The 20628-nt window shown below is 39.6% G+C and overlaps 1 protein-coding gene across 1 annotated transcript in view; it reads right to left on the reverse strand.

Moving 5' to 3' along the window:
- Positions 1–20628, reverse strand: part of MRPS28 (mitochondrial ribosomal protein S28) — a 102035-nt gene that overhangs the window by 73428 nt on the left and 7979 nt on the right. The window contains exon 2 of the mRNA XM_061439065.1: positions 12844–13025. Within this exon, the coding sequence (XP_061295049.1) occupies positions 12844–13025 (182 nt within the window). The remainder of the gene's footprint in view (positions 1–12843; positions 13026–20628) is intronic.

Below are 20628 nucleotides of genomic sequence, written 5' to 3' on the forward strand. Positions count from 1 at the left end.
GAAAAACATCTACTTCTGCTTTATTGACTATGCCAAAGCCTTTGACTGTGTGGATCACAACAAACCATGGAAAATTCTTCAAGAGACGGGAATACCAGACTACCTCACCTGCCCCCTGAGAAATCTGTATGCAGGACAAGAAGCAACAGTTAGAACTGGACATGGAAGAACAGACTGGTTCCAAATCGGAAAGGAGTATTGTCACCCTGCTTATTTAACTACTATGCAGAGTACATCATGCGAAATGCTAGACTAGATGAAGCACAAGCTGGAATCAAGATTGCCAGGAGAAAGATCAATAACCTCAGATATGCAGAGGACACAACTCCACCCTTATGGCAGACAGTAAAGAAGAACTAAAGAGCCTCTTGATAAAAGTGAAAGAGGAGAATGAAAAAGTTGGCTTAAAACTCTGGGGTAAAAGAGCTTTTACTGTACATACTGATTGTCAGAGGATTAGAACAAAGGCCTTTTGCCCTCCACACTCATGTTCTTCCTGACGCTTGCCCTGCTATCAACTTCCCTACACATTCCAAAAATCAGAGTATCTCCTTCCTATCATTTTTATTCTCTAAAATTTTAGAAAGCAGTTTTAGAGGAATGTAAAAAAAAAAAAAAAAAAAAGAACAAGGAAAGGAGGAGAACCAAGAAAAAGGAGGTATATGACAATTTCAGGAATGAAAATGGTCCACAGACAGTACTGAACACTACGGAGAGCTTCAGCAAAGATAACTGGGCAGAGGGCCAGAAGGCCACTGATGCATTTAAGAGGGAGCTTTTAGTTAGCACTTGGTGAGGGCAGAGTCAGGTGGGCTGGGCTGGGGAAGAAATAAAATGTAGAAAATAAGGGCAATCTGGGAAACAGGGAGGAAGAGAATAGTTTGAAGGGTAAAATGTTTCAAATTTTATCAAATTTTCTAGAAAAGATAATATCAGAGAAAATTTAAAGTAGAGAATAGGAAAGCCAGGGAGGACTAAGTTAAATTAATATGATATTTCAGATATTCAACTTTTTTTTTTTACTCTAAAAAGTAGCAATTTCATATAGATTAAACTAATGTGTGAACTTAATTTCACTAACGAAGGAGCTAAAGAGATCTGCTAAGGAGGTGGAAGAGAGGAACAAGAGGACTAAGAGTAAAAAAGGTAAAGTAACAAGGACTCTACCAGAAATAAATGAACGCGTTTTCGGAACTCTGCTTAAAGTCCTACAATACGATCCTATGCTGAATACACCTGGCAAGGTTGTTATCGTCTGAAAGGATCCCACCTGCTAGTTGTACCTTTGCATTTATTTCACTTTTAGAAACAAAGCTACTGAGCTCTAACGAGATGCCTGAACCTGAACACTGCAAGATTTCTTTTGGGGGGGAAAAAATCACTCTCGCTTAATGTGGCACAAACACAAAGCTGCACTGATGCTGTTGCCTTTGTTTTTTGTTTTTTTGCTGATACAGAAGATATAGAAACTTAGAGCCCAATATGAAAAGCAGAGACATTACTTTGCCAACAAAGGTCCATATAGTCAAAGCTATGGTATTTCCAGTAGTCATGTATGGTGGTGAGAGTTGGATTATAAAGAAAGCTGAACACCAAAGAAATGATGCTTTGGAACTGTGGTGTTGGAGAAGACTCCTCAGAGTCCCTTGGACTGCAAGGAGATCCAATCAGTCCATCCTAAAGGAGATCAGTCCTGAATATTCATTGGAAGGGCTGATGCTAAAGCTGAAACTCCAGTACTTTGGCCACCTCATGCGAAGAGTTGACTCATTGGAAAAGACCCTGATGCTGGGAAAGATTGAAGGCAAAAGGAGAAGTGGATGGCAGAGGATGAGATGGTTAGATAGCATCACCAACCTGATGGACTTGAGTTTGAGCAAGTTCTAGGAGTTGCTGATGGACAGAGAAGCCTGGCGTGCTGCAGTCTATGGGGTTGCAAAGAGTCAGACATGACTGACTGACTGAACTGATGAAGTTGCTAATTTCAGGTATACTGTTTTTCTATATCTTAATTTCTCATAAATTCAGCTGCAAATGGCCAAACATCTACAGAATAACCACATGTCTAAAACCAAGCTCCATGCCCTGCCCTATGAAGAGCAACTCTATCCAACTTTCCTTTTGCTGTGACCTCCATCTTTCTAGTCACCTGGGCTGGCACCAGTCAGCAAAACCTATCAGTCAACTGCTTCGAACAGTCTCTCCTAACTTTCCTTTCCCATTTTTTCTTGCTCTAGTCCAACTAGTAGTCAGCCCGTCTGGATATCTATGATAGTCTCAGAACTGGCCTTGCCTATCATCTCCCGTATCACTACCAGTGTATCATCCAAAAACACCAGTCCCCAAATTCAGCTCCTTTGTATCTCCACCATCACAAATTTTCATCTTGAAATTCAGTTTTCTGTAAGGATCCTTGCCTGTCTAGTAAAGCAAATATTTCATTGTTGTATTTTAGTCATTAAGTTGTGTCCAACTATTTGTGACCCCATGGACTGTTGCCCACCAGGCTCCTCTGTCCATGAGATTTCCCAAGCAAGAATAATGGAGTGGGCTGCCATTTCCTTTTCTAGGTGATCTTCCTGATGGAAGGACTGAATCCATGTCTCCTGCTTAATAGGTAGATTCCCTACCACTGAGCCATCTGGTAAGCCCAAATATTTCATTACTCCTTAAAATTTCATCCAAGCCATGGGCTCTTGACCCATGATGATTTTAAAAATGTACACATGCTATGTTCATACCTCCCTCTAAAAGTGGGGACTAACTCCTCAGCCACTGAGTGTGGGCTGGGCTTACTGACTTACTTCTAATGAAGAGAATATGGCAGAAGTGACAATGTCTGACTAGGTCATAAAGGACATCACAACCACTTCCAAGGTCTCTCTTATTCACTCAGGGGACAGCTAACTGTTATGCAGTGAGGACACTCAAGGAGCCCTGGAGAAGTCCATGTGGTAAGGCCTAAGGCTTCCTGCCCACAGCCAGCACTAACTTGCCAGGCATGTGAGGCAGCCACTTTGGAAGCAAAATCTCCAGCCCTAGTTAAGCCTTCAGATGACTGCAGCCTGGCCAATATCTTAAATGAAGCTCATAATAACCTTGAGCCAGGAAGGTCTAGCAAAGATACTCATAAATTTCTGACTCACAGCAACTGCATGAGATAATAAATGTTTATTGTCTTAATCCATTAAGTTTTTGAGTAATGTGTTACACAGATGGAGAAGACAGGCTTATTCTCAATTCTGTGCCATTGCTCACGCCATCTCCTCCACCACTGTCCTGTCATTATCCATCTTCCAATGCCCCTTCCCCTACTCTTCAGATTCAAGCCAAAGTTTCATCTCCGGGAGGAGCCCCCTTCTTTTTTTCATAAAACCATTTCAACTCTTACTTCTCCAGTTCTACTTTGAACACTTCTATGCTTAATCACATCATTCATTTAGGCATTCATTCATATATTCCTGTGTTACTGGGCTATATGCATCTTTCCTCTTAAAGACATCATACAGTTCTTCTAAACTGCATTCAGCACACTGTAATTAAGATATTCAACATCTGCTGAGAAAATTAGCAAGTCACACATACACGCGCATCCTGGAAGTGCATTTGATGAGTACGTATAAAGCAGAGGTTAACAATATGGACTTAGAGCTAACAGTCTCTCCTCTCTGCTTATTTACTAGCTGCTGTCCTTGGGTAAGTTACTTAAAATCTCTGTAAGCCTTTATTTCTTCAGTGCTTTTTAATAAGGATTCTAACAGTATCTATTTTAGTATCTACTTAATAAAAAGATGTTTAAAAAAGCACATGCAAATCTCTGAACAAAGTGCCTGGCACAGAGTGTTCAACAAATGTTAGTTATTATTGCTTGTATTATAAACCACAAATGACAAAGGACATGTTGAAATTCTGGGTTCCTGAAAGTCTCTAGATGTTATCAAGTGGCAATTTAAATTAATATGAAATTCTACAAACTAAAACAGGATTCACAATTTCTATTAAGATAACTTAATTTTTCTAAAATCTACTTTTAAGTCAATAGAACTACAGCCTGAACCAATTGTACAAGTGCAGCCTTGACTTTTTATCCTTGTTGTCCTAATAGGATATTAACTTCAAAGCTTTTGTGGGAACACTTAATTGCTTGCATTCCTTAACAAGTAGCCACCTAAGGAGTTTCCAGATTCACTTTTAACCTTTACAGTCCTAAGAAAGTATATAAGGCAAACTTACGAGACATTTAAATTTACACAGTCTCTGGGTTGATACAGCTGCATGTATGTGAATAAGCCACAAAAAGTAAATGAATTTTGAATATCAATCAAAATAGAATCCAACAGACAAAAAAATCAAAATAAAAGAACACTGCTATACCATATACCTGAGGGGAGGTGGGTGGGAAACTATAATGTTATTCATTAAAAAAATTTTTTATTGTGGTACAATTGACATTTGCTATTATATTAGTTTCAGGGGTATAACATAATGATTCACTATTTCTGTATATTGTGAAAAGGTCTCCACAAGTCCAGTTAACATCCATCACCATAGACAGTAACAAATGTAACTTTTTGTGATGAGAACCTTTAAGATTACTCTCTAAACAACTTTCAAATATGCAACACAGTATTATTAACTGTAGTAACCATGTGGTACATTTTATCTCCATGACTTATTTATTTTATAACTGGAAATTTGTACCTTTTGACCACCTTCTCCATTACACCCACTCTGCAACCTCTGACAACCACCAATCCATTCTCTGTATCTATGAGCCCTGTCCCCTGTCTTTTTTTTTTTTTTTTTGTCTAATGTTATTCAGAGTTGGAATTACATGTGTTTCATGAACTCAGAACATTCCTAAGCTATTTTATAATTTACATATATTCTTAACCATTTCCTAAAACATAATCAAAGCTGTGTTGAGAAAACCTAATAGAATGATTTTCAATAACCATTCTATTTAAAAACAAGCTTACTTTTTAACTGTGAACCAAGTCCTCTGGAATAAAAAGAGCTACTTAATTTAAATTGTTATTTTCTCTTTCCCCCTACCAATATACCTTGAAAACTTTAGTTTTTGAAACATTCAGTATCCATTCCACTCTTTATGTGACCCTATACATCACACAACCTGAAATAGAAACAAAGACTGGAAAATTAGCTTGTTTATTACACCTCAGTGTCAAACAAAAGTACAAATAATATTCAGTGCATGTGCTAGTTACCTTAGAACTGCCAATCATGCTTGTTTTGAAGCCTTTTGATTTTCAGAGCTGTCAATCTTGTGTGTTGTAAGAGATAAGTGAGTAGAAATAATGCTTTAAGAGATGCAATCTTCATGAAGCATGAATAAATCAATGGACTTTACTCATAAAATTGAATCTCAGGATTTGACAGAAAGGTATACAATTCTCACAAAAAAATAAAAATATAAATTAATGAAATTAATTTATTTAAAATTAATCAATTTAATTTAAAAAATATAAATTAATGAAATAAAAAAGAGAATAAGGCTCTTTAACCAAAAAGGTAAGCATGGTTCAGCCATAAGGATTTGATATTTCAGTAAAAAAGAGGAATGTTCTTTAACTGATACTAATCAGAAGTATTATAACCATCGAGTGGGAAAGGGAGAATCAGACTAATCTAAATCTGGACATTAAAAAAAATTTTTTTTAAAGCAGGCAAAAGTATCAATATAAATTCTCCACTTCCCCAATACAACTCAGTTTTCTATTTACCTATTCATTCGTGTCTAAAATCAAACACCATCAGAAGCTTTGCCCTCTGACTTGCAAGCCACAATTAGTCACCAACACCTGTTTCTTCTATCTCCTAAATTACTAGTAAAAATCTCCTTTCCTGACCCCTAGACTTAATTCACAGAGAAGGCAATGGCACCCAACTCCAGTACTCTTGCCTGGAAAATCCATGGATGGAGGAGCCTGGTGGGCTGCAGTCCATGGGGTCGCTACGAGTCGGACACGACTGAGCAACTTCACTTTCACTTTTCACTTTCATGCATTGGAGAAGGAAATGGCAACCCACTCCAGTGTTCTTGCCTGGAGAATCCCGGGGACGGGGGAGCCTGGTGGGCTGCCATCTATGGGGTCGCACAGAGTTGGATACGACTGAAGCAACTTAGCAGCAGCAGCAGTAGCAGCAGATTTAATTCACATTCTTGTTATTTCTTTCCAGGAGCTTCCTTACTGGCCTCTCTAACTCTGGTTTCATTCTTCTAATATATACTCCACATCACAGCCAGAATGATCTCACTGAAACATAGTGTGGTCCCTATTACCTGTCAGGATATTTTCATATCTTTACCACTTTCAGAGTAAAGCCTCAATGTTTGAAAATGATACATAAAGTCCTTAAGGATCTGGCTCCTGCCCATGTCCCTGATCTCCCAATTCACTTCTCCTAAACTTAAGCCAACTAAGCCACTTGAGTTCTCTCTCACTGAAAACTTTGGCAAGTACAGCTCCCTCTCATTTTCTGCACTTTGTATCTCCTATCCCCCCTCTACAACTCAGTTCAACTGCTAGTTCCCCTGGGAAACTGTCTTTGACACAAGCTGACTCCATCATTGATCTCCTCTTCTCCATGCCGTTGCTGCTGCTGCTAAGTCGCTTCAGTCGTGTCCAACTCTGTGCGACCCCATAGATGGCAGCCCACCAGGCTTCCCCCGTCCCTGGGATTCTCCAGGCAGGAACACTGGAGTGGGTTGCCATTTCCTTCTCCAATGCATGAAAGTGAAAAGTGAAAGTGAAGTTACTCAGTCGTGTCCGACTCTTAGCGACCCCACGGACTGCAGCCTACCAGGCTCCTCCATGCCGTTAGGGTACAGTAAATAAAACTTGACACGATACTATGTGTATTGGTTTACATCTCTATCCCGAGCTGAATCACAAACTCCCTATCCCCGAGCTGAATCACAAATTCCCTGAACACTGAGACTGTCTTTCATCTGTACATCACTAACATAAAACAAGAAGTGGTGCACAATAGCTGCTCATTAAATATTTGCTGACTCAGTGAAAGATTATACTATGGCCTATTTGTTTAAAAATAAGGTTAATAAACAGAGAAGGCAATGGCACCCAACTCCAGTACTCTTGCCTGGAGAATCCCATGGACAGAGGAGCCTGGTAGGCTGCAGTCCATGAGGTTGCTAAGAGTCGGACATGACTGAGCGACTTCACTTTCACTTTTCACTTTCATGCATTGGAAAAGGAAATGGCAACCCACTCCAGTGTTCTTGCCTGGAGAATCCCAGGGACAGGGGAGCCTAGTGGGCTGCCATCTATAGGGTCACACAGAGTCGGACACGACTGAAGCAACTTAGCAGCAGCAGCAAGGTTAATAAAATCAGCAACTTAGTTCTTGAGATTAATAAAATGTATTATGGGTACATTCCAAGCCAACCAAACTAATCAATGCCATAAAGCAATACTTTGCACAAGGGCTTCCCTTGTGGCTCAGCTGGTAAAGAATCCGCCTGCAATGCGGGAGACCTGGGTTCGATCCTTGGGTTGGGAAGATCCCCTGGAGAAGGGAAAGGCTACACTCCAGTATTCTGGGTTGGAGAATTCCATGGACTGTACAGTCCGTGGGATCGCAGAGTCAGACCTGACTGAGTGACTTGCACTTCACTCACTGTAAGAACTGGCACCATCTCAAGTAGTATTTGAGATCCAATAATCCCATCCTATTTTCACTACTCTTTCTACTAGAGGCGTTAAAGAGTCAACCACGACAACTGCTCCTGTCCAAGACACTCAGTACCTTGATTGATTCAACAAACACTTTTCTGATATGTGACCATCCCTATCAAGGGTTTCAGTGAACAGGTTAGTCAACATAGGGGCCAGACCCCGACCTGGTTACATGTCACTGATCAGGAAGTTAGTTATCTGGTGACATCAAGTCTCCACAGAACTCGGTGAGAATTAAGCAGGGGAGCTTAGAAGTGGTCAAGATACACATCGACATTCACTTACTAAAGTACATACACTTTACTTACTTAAGAGGCTGCGAGGTCCTTACTCAAACTCTAGTTGTCTTATTTTAAGCACAATTTTGATGACTGATTTCCCAGGCATCAGAATATTAGAAGAAAATTAGGAAAGCTAAAAATGCAGACACAAATACAAATAGAAAAAGAAACATGACACCCAAAGGTGAAACACAAAAACTACAAAACCAGAGGGTTACGTGGCTGAGGAACAATAATTCTATATATTTAAGTTGTGATACAATACAGAAATTAATGTTCATAATTATGACCTTAGGTCATCAAAACAAAGACAAACAAGTTAAACAACTTTAGGTCTAATAAGGTTCAAGAAAACAAATGACACATTTTATAAAATGAATCAATTAAAAATTGCATTATACATAAAGAGTCAACTTTCTACCCTTTGCAAAATAAACTTTTTTGAAATATGTCATTCCCAAATAACAAGAGGCATGCTGACTCTAAGCTACTTATCATTGTCAGACATTAACTAGTTTCTGTGACTACAGGAGTCACCACAATCATGATTCACAACCATTCCAAAACAAAGCCTGGACCTGCTGGCCATTAGATTATTGGTGGTAATACTACCCAAACACACTGTACCATGGACACCATAACCCAGGATATTAGAACTGACTACCTACCAGTCTTTAACAGACCTCTAAAGAGATTCACTACCATACTGCTTTCAAGGTCCCTGGTATTAAGCTGGTTCGTATGTCAGACTATTTTAAGGAAGTTTCTATAACACTTTAGTACTAATAGCTACATGCTATAGGATTTAGAGAGCAGCACAGCAAAGTGAAAGAACATTCCTGAGTGATGGATACACACAGCCCTAGGCTTTAATCTCTGCCTTGTTAATTACACCTGTGTGACTGCAGCACCTTGTTTATGCCCAGAGACTTACTTTCATTTGGGAAATGGGGATAATATCTTCTACTGCCTATGCTTCTTATGCAGAACAAATCAGATAATGTACATAAGGTGCCAACATATGTTTTAAAAAGACTGGCTATCAGGATTATCAGATATAGAAATGAAATGATCTTAATCCACACTAGGACAAGTTTTGTGAAATTGTGTGCTGTACTAATAACACACAACTGTTTAAAGGGAAAAGTGCTTTATATTTTTAAGTTACAGTAGAAGTCCCCTGACTCATAGATTGGTTCATGGAAAAGCAGGTCAAAGTGAGGACTCCATAAAACAAGTATACACATAAACTGTAGAGATATTAACTTAGCAATTAATGCAAATATTCTGAGAGGGGGCCAGGCCTTCTTACTGAGAAGAGGTCCACTCACTGGAGCTCTGCACTGATCTCCTTAAATAAACAATATCTATACTGCAAAGTCTGGGATTGCCAGAGTCAGTCACTTTAAACTAACACAGGGACAGAAAGAACTGCTGCCCCCATCCCAATCTTTATAGTTTACTTAAATTAATTCAATAGCAATTTTATTTTAAAAAGATTCCCTTATGGTGCCTTTCTAAACCATTAAAATTAGCTTTCATAAGAACAAAGACCCTTTCGAAACTCATTTTTATTAATTTATGTAATAATCAAATAAATTATTTAGCAATACTATAAATGGGTTTGGGAATAAACACAACTAGCTTTTGCTAAATATATATCTCAAATGAAAGAAGCAAAAATGCCCAGTTATGGTACAGAACTATTAGTTTCTAATTGTCTAAGTGCTGATATCATCCTAAAGGAGATCAATCCTGGGTGTTCATTGGAAGGACTGATGTTGAAGCTGAAACCCCAATATACTTTGGCCACATGATGCAAGAAAGCTGACTCATTTGAAAAGACCCTGATGTTGGGAAAGATTGAGGGCAGGAGGAGAAGGGGACGACAGAAGATGAGATGGTTGGATGGCATCACCAACTCAATGGACATGAATTTGGGTGAACTCTGGGAGTTGGTGATGGACAGGGAGGCCTGGCGTGCTGCAATTCATGGGGTCGCAAAGAGTTGGACACAACTGAGCGACTAAACTGAATTGAACTGAAGTGCTGGTATGGGTTAATGGGTTTTACAGAAGAAAATCTTGATTAAATTTAAGAAGTCAGTTAATTCAATAACTGCCAAAAAAGTTAATGCCAGGGTCATTTTGATTTGCTATAATCTGACTTCTGATTCCAAGTCATAAACTGATGTTTAAAAAACAAAATGGAGACACGTGTACCCCAATGTTCATCATAGCACTGTTTATAACAGCCAGGACATGGAAGCAACCTAGATGTCCATCAGCAGATGAACGGATGAGAAAGCTGTGGTACATATACACAATGGAGTATTACTCAGCCATTAAAAAGAATACATTTGAATCAGTTCTAATGAGGTGGATGAAACTGGAGCCTATTATACAGAGTGAAGTAAGCCAGAAAGAAAAACACCAATACAGTATACTAACGCACTTACATGGAATTTAGAAAGATGGTAACGATAACCCTGTATGCAAGACAACAAAAGAGACACAGATGTATAGAACAGTCTTTTGGATTCTGTGGGAGAGGGAGAGGGTGGGATTTGGGAGAATGGCATTGAAACATGTATAATATCATATAAGAAATGAATCACCAGTCCAGGTTCAATGCAGGATACAGGATGCTTGGGGCTGGTGCACTGGGATGACCCAGAGGGATGGTACGGGGAGGGAGGTGGGAGGGAGGTTCAGGATGGGGAACATGTGTACATCCATGGTGGATTCATGCTGATGTATGGCAAAAGCAATACAATATTGTAAAGTAATTAGCCTCCAATTAAAATAAATAAATTTATATTTAAAAAATATAAAAATAAAAAACAAAATGATTAAAACTTTTGGGCTGGTACTGTAAGAGTTAGGCCCCAACCACACTGCCAAAATTTCTGAATGTAATTATAATATGCCTACTTTGCAACTCACTCAAAGTAGATCACAACACTGTTACTCATGCCTAAATACTATACTTAATATTCTAAATATTACTATTAATGCAATGCCTTTCCAGACTTTTCTTTTAAAAGTGTTTTTCAAACTTTTTTTGTATGATAGAAATACTCTCCACCACTCCCTTCAACACCTTGAACAAGATGTTACCAGAACTATAATATATAAAAACAGTGAAAGCAGAGCTGCTCTGAAATAGGACCTAACTGCCCCCTTTTCTCCCAGAACAATCTCTGAAGCCTTTTTGCACAACTCTATCCGATTAAATGGATATGAACCTGGGGAAACTCTGGGAGATGATGAGGGTCAGGGAAGCCTGGCATGCTGCAGTGCATGGGGTCGCAAAGAGTCGGACATGACTTGGCAGCTGAACGACAACACGCTTCTTGGGACAAAAACGGAAAACTTGTTCTTTTAAACAACAATCAGAAATGAATATTAAAACAAAAAAAGCTACAGAACTTATTAAAAAGCTGTAATTTAGCTAATCAGAATATTCAGTTAGCCAAAACAATTTGGGATCCTTATCAATTGTTTATCACTTTTTTTAAAAAAGAAGCATTCTGGTGGCATTTTAAACATTTAGCAATAGAAGTAAGGGTAAAAGCTCTTCTCTGATTACTGTTATCTTCTACTCACTGAACATCTTGTCATCATATTACCTCTTCTTACTCATTTAATTACCAATTTTTAAAACTGATTTGTGCACTAGTTTATTATCTATTCTCCATTCTCCCAAGAGAGTAAGTTCCCCCAACTTCATGGAAGCAGAGAGCTAATCTGTCTTGTTTATGAGCCCTTATAAACAGTGCCTGCCAAACTGAAGAGATCCTAAACTCTTGGGTACTGTTAGCAAGAGCAGATCATTTTTCATTAATAGAAAATATATCAGTCATTTGCAAATGAAGTACTGCTTTATTTCATGTAAAGAAATTCTTTCTTCTCCTCCCTACAACTGATAAGCTTTACATCATGCCACCATGGATGCCACCCAGTTGAACTGGCCATCCTTATTCTTACAAGTTGACCTAATGTGAAGCCAGACCAGCAGGTATTAGCTTTATAAAAAAGATGCATTTTATATATAAGTCTGCTGAATTATGAATATTTTACCTGCTCAGCCAAATTTATTATAAACTGGCAAATGCCAGTGATATACATGTTTCTTTATATTTGTATATATTGAAAATTTATAGAAAAAATTCATTTCCATCTTGCTGACTATCGTTTTCCAATCTCAGAGTTTTAGGTCTGCATCTCTGTTCCCTCTTTATATTCTATTCCCAGGTCTCCCAACTTAGTGGGTTTCATAAGGCATATTTATATTCACAATTATCTTTATCTACAAAGACTATAAACAGAATGAATTCTGTTCAAATAATAGGAAAAATGGTAATCCAGAGAGCAGATGCAAAACAGGAAGAAAAAAATATGATAAAGAATCAGAATTTGGTACAATAAGAGAAAAGAACATAAAGAAAGAGAAATTAGAGGTTTCTCTTGAAAGGCAGATGGAGACTGTGAAAAAGAAGAGGCACAAAAGTTATACACACAATGGGTTGAACAGCATGTATTATTTACTCCAAAGATGGTTTTAATTTTATGATGTGGAACGGTTTATTATCAGGATGGACATTCAAATCTTCCCCAAAACTGATCTCACTGCTTTGAGAAGACATGAATCTAGCCTAGCCTAACTTGACTAATATAACATGATGTGAACTTGGCCTATGTGGACTAACTAGCATGATGAAGAGAAATAATCCTATTTTTTATCTTTTCAAAAAATCACCACTTAAAGTCCAACAATACTTTTGAGATATCTCAACTTTTATGCACACTCTTAAAGCATCTGGCAATGATTCTACTTACTCTCCATCCACTTCCGGTCTTTTACATACGCAATGAAACTTGCCGCCAAAATCTATATAAAGATCGTTCTCCACGATATGAAAGATTCGCCCAATGACTATTTTATCCTTTGCAGGTCCCATCTGTGTAAGAGGAGAATGTCTCAGCATAGATGCGAAGGATTCCACATTTTTCGGAGAGCCCTAAATATGAAAAGAGACATTGATACGCATGTAATTCAATGCAAAGGTATAATATGGTAAGCACAGTGACAGCTTCTGTGCCCATGCAGCCACCACCTCTTGGCTTCTCTGGTGACTCGGACGGTAAAGAATCTGTCTGCATTGCAGGAGACCAGGGTTCGATCACTGGGTTGGGAAGATCCCCTGGAGAAGGGAATGCCAACCCACTCCAGTATTCTGGGAAATCTCATGGATAGAGGAGCCTGGAGCGGTCGCAAAGATTCAGACACGACTGAGCAACTCACACACATACATATAGAGTAATAGCTTACAGGGGAAGTTTTTAAAAGTCAATTTGCTGTATATTTGTTTTGCAGCAATAATAAAAACACTGAAATAAAATCTTGCTTTAAAAAGTCAGGTACACTCTTCAGCTTCCTCCTCATTCTTTTCCTCCTTGAAGAGCCAGAGAAAAGCAGGCATCTGTGCTTGGGTGGAGATGTGGTGGCCCCGGGTGCAATCTGGAAGGTGAGCAGGTAAGAACCGTCCTTAGACAAAGCCTCAGGCCTGGGGTGAGGAGTGGGTGAGGAGGGGAGTATGCACGAAGGGTATCCAAGAAGGTAACTGGCTTCATTGCTATACTTAGTCACTCAGTCGAGTCTGACTCTTTGTGACCCCATGAACTGTAGCCCTCCAGACTCCTCTGTCCACGGAATTCTCCAGGCAAGAATACTGGAGTGGGTTGCCATGCTCTCCGCCAGGCAATCTTCCCAACCCAGGGATCGAACCCAGGTCTCCCTCACTGCAGGTGTTCTTTACTGTCTGAGCCAGCAGGGAAGTCCTCATTCCTATGTGACTATCTGCAAAAAAAAAAAAAAAAAGCCTTTGAATACAGGTTAATGAAAGTGACTATAGTTTTAATACAAATTTAAATAAACATTAAGATAAAAATGATTATGGGTCATATAATTAGTAGTCTGAATTAGCAGTTCTTGTTACATAATATTTTTAAATGACCTGACTTTAATTTTAACATATTTTAATGCTGTAATTTTCTTTTCCTAAAATAAAATTTTAAAGGAAAGACAGCTTTAACTGTTTTGTGTTACTCATTTCTAGAAGTTGTTTTACATACTGAATTTATTTGAAGTAGGGTTGCATATATAATACAGGGCGATTATTTCTTTTTTTTTTTTTTAACTTACAAAAATTTTTTTCCAAACACATGCTTTTTCAGAAATCCATGAGTACAGATTTATGTGCCTTCTACTCATCTTTGGCGGAGAAGGCAATGGCAACCCACTCTAGTACTCTTGCCTGGAAAATCCCATGGACGGAGGAGCCTGGTGGGCTGCCATCTATGGGGTCATACAGAGTCAGACACAACTGAAGCAACTTGGCAGCAGCACTCATCTTTGGGCTTCCCTGGGGCTCATTAGTAGAGAATTCGCCTGCCACTGCAGGAGACACAGGTTCAATCCCTGGGTAGGGAAGATCCCCTGGAAAAGGAAATGGCAACCCACTTCTTTCTTTTTCTTCATCTATTTTTTGGGGGTGGAGGTATTACTTAAATTTTTTTAATATATAAAGCATATGTGCATTGATGAGTGGTCATTCAGCCATGCCCAGTTCTTTGTGACCCAAAAGACTGTAGCCCACCAGGCTCCTCTGTCCATAGAATTTTCCAGGCAAGACTACTGCAGTGAGTTGCCATTTTCTTCTCTAGGGGATCTTCTAGACCTAAGGATCGAACACTCATCTCCTGTGTCTCTTGCAATGGCAGGGGGATTCTTTACCACTGAGCCACCTGGGAAGCCTATAAAGAATATGCATAAATTAATATGTATAAAACTATCATGCATATGAAGATATTTAATATACAGCTTGGAATCAGAGGAAGCACGAGATAGCAGTGAGTGCAGGCACCTCCTTTCACACATGAATACCATATCTGCTACTCACCACCACGTGACAGGCTGAAAAGTGATTTTAAATACAAGTTGCTTCAAAAGATGGAAAGTACAAACATGACTAAAAAACTTAAAAGGAAGCAAACAGTACAGCAGAATAATAAATATTCAGGAAATCGGGTTCTATGAGTAACTCAGCCACTAAATAGCTAAACATCTTGACTGTCACTTAACCTCTCTGGATCTGTCTTCTCACTTGTTAATGAAAAGGTTGGCTACCTCTCAAGTTTAGGAGTAGGAATTCTTAAATATTCTACAATATAAAATGGTTTTATAAAGTAATAAACTGTTGAAAGGGGAAGACAAATCCTACCCAGCTCCCTCTTTTAACACAAACAGTAACAAAAATAATGAAATGGTATTTGTGCCTTACTTCATATTAGTTAACAAGAAAAACATTTTTACATGTGTCTTCTCTGACAGGTAAATTAAAAATTATGTCCTTCTATTAACTGTACTACAACAACTTTAGTTTCTTCAACCCTAACCAATAAATGCTATGCTCATAACAAAGTTCTTTTAGTAAAATTAATGGAGTAGTGGTTCAAGATGGCACAGTGGAACCTTAACATTTTTCTCTCCCTCCCTCTGAAATTCCATTCAGAGATGGTAAAGAAAGAAAGTGAAAGTCGCTCAGCTGTGTCTGACTCTTTGCGACCCCAAGGCTTCTCCAGGCCAGAATACTGGACTGGGCAGCCGTTCTCTTCTCCAGGGGATCTTTCCAACCTAGGGATGAAACCTGGGTCTCCTGCATTGCAGGCACATTCTTTACCTGCTGAGCCCTCAGGGAAGCCCAAGAATAATGGAGTGGGTAGCCTATCCCTTCTCTAGAGGATCTTCTCAACCCAGGAATTGAACCAGGGTCTCCTGCATTGCAGGCAGATTCTTTACCAGCTGAGCTCCTAGGGAAGCCCAATGATGGTAAAAGAATGAACAAAAAAATTACAAACTGCCAATATTAAAGAGAACAGAATGGAGACAAAAAGTATGCAAGAAATTTAAACAACTTTCTAGTGGACCAAAAGCATGCAGAAGGGTGATAACTAGTGAAGGAGAGTGAAGGAAACTGCAGCTAAAAATACACAGAAGGAAGAACCTATGAAAACAAGCCAATCTATTCTGAAGAATCCCATAAAGGCAGAGGACTCCATCATGCCAGGAATTATAGAAAGCTGGAATGAGAAGCGAGGCTGAAAACAAGTGGAATAATTAAAAGAATATAGTCAGGGAAGGCAATTTTCTGTCCAGCACAGAACATTTGACAGAAAGGCCACGTGCACCACACCTAGAAATAAGGTGTTTATTGCCCTGGCAAAATAAATACATTTTTTCTCTTCTCTAAAAAAAAATAATTAAATAAATAAATGCTCTAGAGAAATAAGTCTGGAGAGCTGATTATGCAGCAACAGGTAACTCAGTCCATCAGGAAAGAAAAGAATCAAAATGACAGCTGTCTGGCAAGGCATGAGCAGTTGGTAAGGCCTGGAGTAGGAGCACAAGCTCCTCAAGGCTCTGAGGTTGGACTGTGTGGCTCAAGTCCTGACGGTCCGCTCACTTGCTCTGTGGTTGGGGCAATGCACTTAGACTCTCTATGCTACTGTTTACTCACATATAAAAGGGGGTTAATAATTATGCCTATTTCACAGGGCTGTTATGAGGATTAAATAAATAGCCACATGTAAAGCTCTCAAAATATGCCTCTGGTAGGACCATCACCCCCTAAAATGTAGCTTAAAAAAAAGCTAATCAATTCATTATAGACCCAGTCATCACTGGGGCTTCCTGGGTGGTTCAGATGTTAAAAGAATCTGCCTGCAATGCAGGAGACCCAGGTTCGATCCCCGGGTTGGAAAGATCCCCTGGAGGAGGGCATGGCAACCCACTCCAGTATTCTTGCCTAGAGAACCCCACGGACAGAGGAACCTGACAGGCTACAGTTTAAAGGGTTGCAAAGAGTCGGACACAACTGAAGCAACTTAGCACTCATGCACAGGCAGAGATTCAGATACAATATATTAGCTTAAGTGGCTGGAAGAGGCTTTTAATAGCTTGCTTGGGGGACTGAATGAAACCTGGACCCAATGACAGACTATACTAGATGAAGTTGAAATACCAGAACTTCCTTAGTATACCATTGAGAAAGGTCTTCAAAGGCTAGAAGAGAATATAACGTTAGGATGGATTTATTATTTATGATCTGTTCACCACCTCTTATTATGGCCCCAGGAGGATCTATAAGATACATACTTTACCAAGACTAAGAGAAACACCTTTGAGAAGGGAGTCCCAGCATTTCTGAGAGCCATGTGGTAGCTGTTCTCCATAGGCCAGGACTAACAGTGAGAACCGCTGCCAACAAGAGCTCCCTGAACTCAATGGGAAAATGAGATTCTTTAGTGGCAGGAGTCAGGTCAGCACTTCTTAGCCAACAACATGATGGGCATGGTTATCATAATGCTGCAGAGCCTAACAACCTGTAGAGTTTTCTGGTACTGGCTGGTTGGTTATGGTGTCCTTAGAAATAAAATAGATGGGAAAACTCTAATTCTAGAGAACAAAAGTCTGATTTGAATCACCACATATGAAACTCACGGCCCCTCAACCAATTCCCTTGAACCAATTCCCTTGAACCAATTCCCAGACATTAAGCTTTTCAAATAAAAAGGAGGTTGTGTCCCCTTGCGGAAGGATGCTATTACCAAACCCGAAATCTGGACCACCAATCTTCCTTCCAGCTTTCCCAAAGGGGTCTGTGGCTATTTACCAGAACTGAGGAAGGAGAAATTAGCAGACTTTTCAGAGATAATCTGAACTGACACTAACTCTTCCAGAACAAATTCAGTGCCAGTCAGAACAAGGGCTTATGGAGATTGCGTGATAAATGGAGTTTTAGCTCAGATCTATCTCATGAACCTGCTCTATGGTTATTCTCCCGAGAATGCACAACTGGAACATGTATAGTCAGCCACTGGCAGGATCTCCACACTGGTTCCTTGATCTGTGGAGTGAAGGCTATTAGAGTAGGAATGGCCAAGTGAGAACTTCCGCTACCTACCAAAGAAGTAAGTCAAAGGCAAAATACCACCTTCCTAGGGCACTGCAGCAGTCAACACCTCTGTCAAGGACCTGGAAGATGCAGGGTAGTGACTCCTACCACATCCGCATTCAACTTGCCTACGAGGCCCTGAAGAAAACAGACAGGTCTTCCAGAAGGACAATTTATTGTCATAAACTTAATCAAGGGGTAACTCCAATTGCAGCTGTTGTTCCAGATGTGATTTCATGGCTGGAGTAAATTAAAATATCCCTCAGCACCTGGCATGCAATAATTATCTAACAAATGCTTTCTTTTTCTAGACCTGTTAGTAAAGATGATATACCTCCGGGTTACATTAACTCTCTAGCTCTATGCCACAGTCTAGTTTACATAGACTCTGAAGCCCACTCCATTCCACAGGACAGTATGCTACTCCATTACACACGCTGACTTGACCTGGAAGCAGAAAACTGCAACTACTCTCGACACATGGTAAGACACCTCTATGCCAGAGGGTGGGAAATGAATCTCACAAAAATGCTGGGCCTTGGTTGAAATTCCCAGGGGGCCACAGGTCTGGGCTATGTCGAGATATCCTTTCCTACCACAAAGAAGCTCAGTGCTTAATGGGTCTCTTTGATTTTTGGAGGCAACAAATACTTCATATGGACATGTTTCTTCAATTCTTTTAACAAGTAACCCAAAAAGCTGCCAGTGTTGAGTGGGGCCCAGAACAAGCTAAGACTCTGCAAGAGGTGCAAGTCATCAGGCAAGCTCTTCCACTACTTGAGTTTTATAACCTGGCAGACGTGATGCTTGCAGTACAGAGATGGACAATGAGTATTCTGAGAGGTCTCTATGAGTAGTGTATGCAGAACTAGCGTAGCCCTGAACAACAGCAGTAGAGGGCTCTGAGCAGGGCACTTGAAGGATTATCTTTCTGCAAAGACAGATGGCCTAAAGTGAGGACCAAAAATGATTTGTGTCAAGTGACTAATGATTGTGCTGGATGGTCAGAGATTTAGCAGAAACAGGATTGGGAAATATGTGACAAGAAGGTCTGGGAAGAGGGATGGTATGGGGAGGGAGGAGGGAGGAGGGTTCAGGATGGGGAACACATGTATACCTGTAGCGGATTCATTTTGATATTTGGCAAAACTAATACAATTTGTAAAGTTTAAAAATAAAATAAAATAATAAAAAAAAAGAAAACACTGTAAAGTTAAAAAAAAAAAAGAGAGAGAGATAGGAAGACAGATCTCTCTCCAACAGGCACAGAGTGAAAAAATAAATGAGTCACACGTGAATAATTTCTTCAGCAGAGAAGAATCTTAATAATCAAGGGACAAGACAGCTAGTCATGTGGAGTCAGTCAACCTCTCTCCCTGATACTCTTGCCCACCTCCCCAGTGGGTTCAAGAACAAAGTTTCCATGACAGCAGGGATGTGCTTCTGTCTTGGGGGTAGGAAGAGTATCTCAACATGGCCCAGACCACTAGCCAACTAGAAATTTTACCAGCTGCTAGGCCCCTGAATTTCTGTGGTATGGAACTTGTGCATAGATTCGGGAATACTGATTTCCATTCACCCTGTGAGTAGTGATCTGTCTACAGTCACTGCTAAATGACCAATCTACCATGGCAGAAACCAATACTAAGCTTCCAAGACAGTATGATTCCCTGGGAGCATCGGCCAGCCACCTGGTAGCAAATTGGCAACATAGGACTATTTGAAATGGAAAGGGCAGTGATATATTTATCACTGGAATGGACATTTATTCTGAATATGGATTTGCCTTCCCTGCCCACAAAGCTTCTACCAAAACCACCATTCATGAACTTACAGATTCTCATGTTCATTGTCATGGTATTCCAAATAGCATTATTTCTAACTAAAAAAATCATTAATTATGTGGGATAATGGGGTCACGCTTATGGACTTCACTGAGCTGACTAGTGCTGGACCTGGCAGACTACTGAAATGCAAATTCTCTTTAAATTAAATTTTCTATTTTGAGACCATTGTAAATTCACATGCAATTGCAAGAAATAATACATGGAGAGCTCCTACAATGTTTATCAGTTCTCCCAATGGTAATATCTTGTAAATCACAGTATACTACAACCAGGAAAGTGACATTGATGTAATCCATCAGTAGTATTCAGATTTCACCAGTTTCAGGTGTAATCATTTGTGTGTATATTTAGTTCTATATACTTTTATCATATGTGAAGGTTCACATATACACCACCAGAGTCAAGTCACAGGACGTTCCATCACCACGATGATCCCTTGTGCTGTCCTTCCACTCCTTATCTCCCTTCTGCCCTATCCTAACTCTTAGCAACTATATATCTGTTCCCCATCTCAGTAATTACACTATTTCAATAATGTCATATAAACAGAATCACAAAGTATGTAACTCCTTGGGATTGGCTTTTTTCACAAAGCATAACTCACTTGAGAGCAATTCAAGTTGCTATATGTATCAATCACTGGTTCCTCTTTACTGCTGAGTCATATTCCACAAGATAGATATACCACGTTATGTTTAACCATTGACCAGTTGAAGGACATCTGGGCTGTTTTCAGTTTTTGGCTATAATAAATAAATAAA

This window comes from Bos javanicus, chromosome 14 (assembly GCF_032452875.1).
Source record: "Bos javanicus breed banteng chromosome 14, ARS-OSU_banteng_1.0, whole genome shotgun sequence".
Taxonomy (NCBI): domain Eukaryota; kingdom Metazoa; phylum Chordata; class Mammalia; order Artiodactyla; family Bovidae; genus Bos; species Bos javanicus.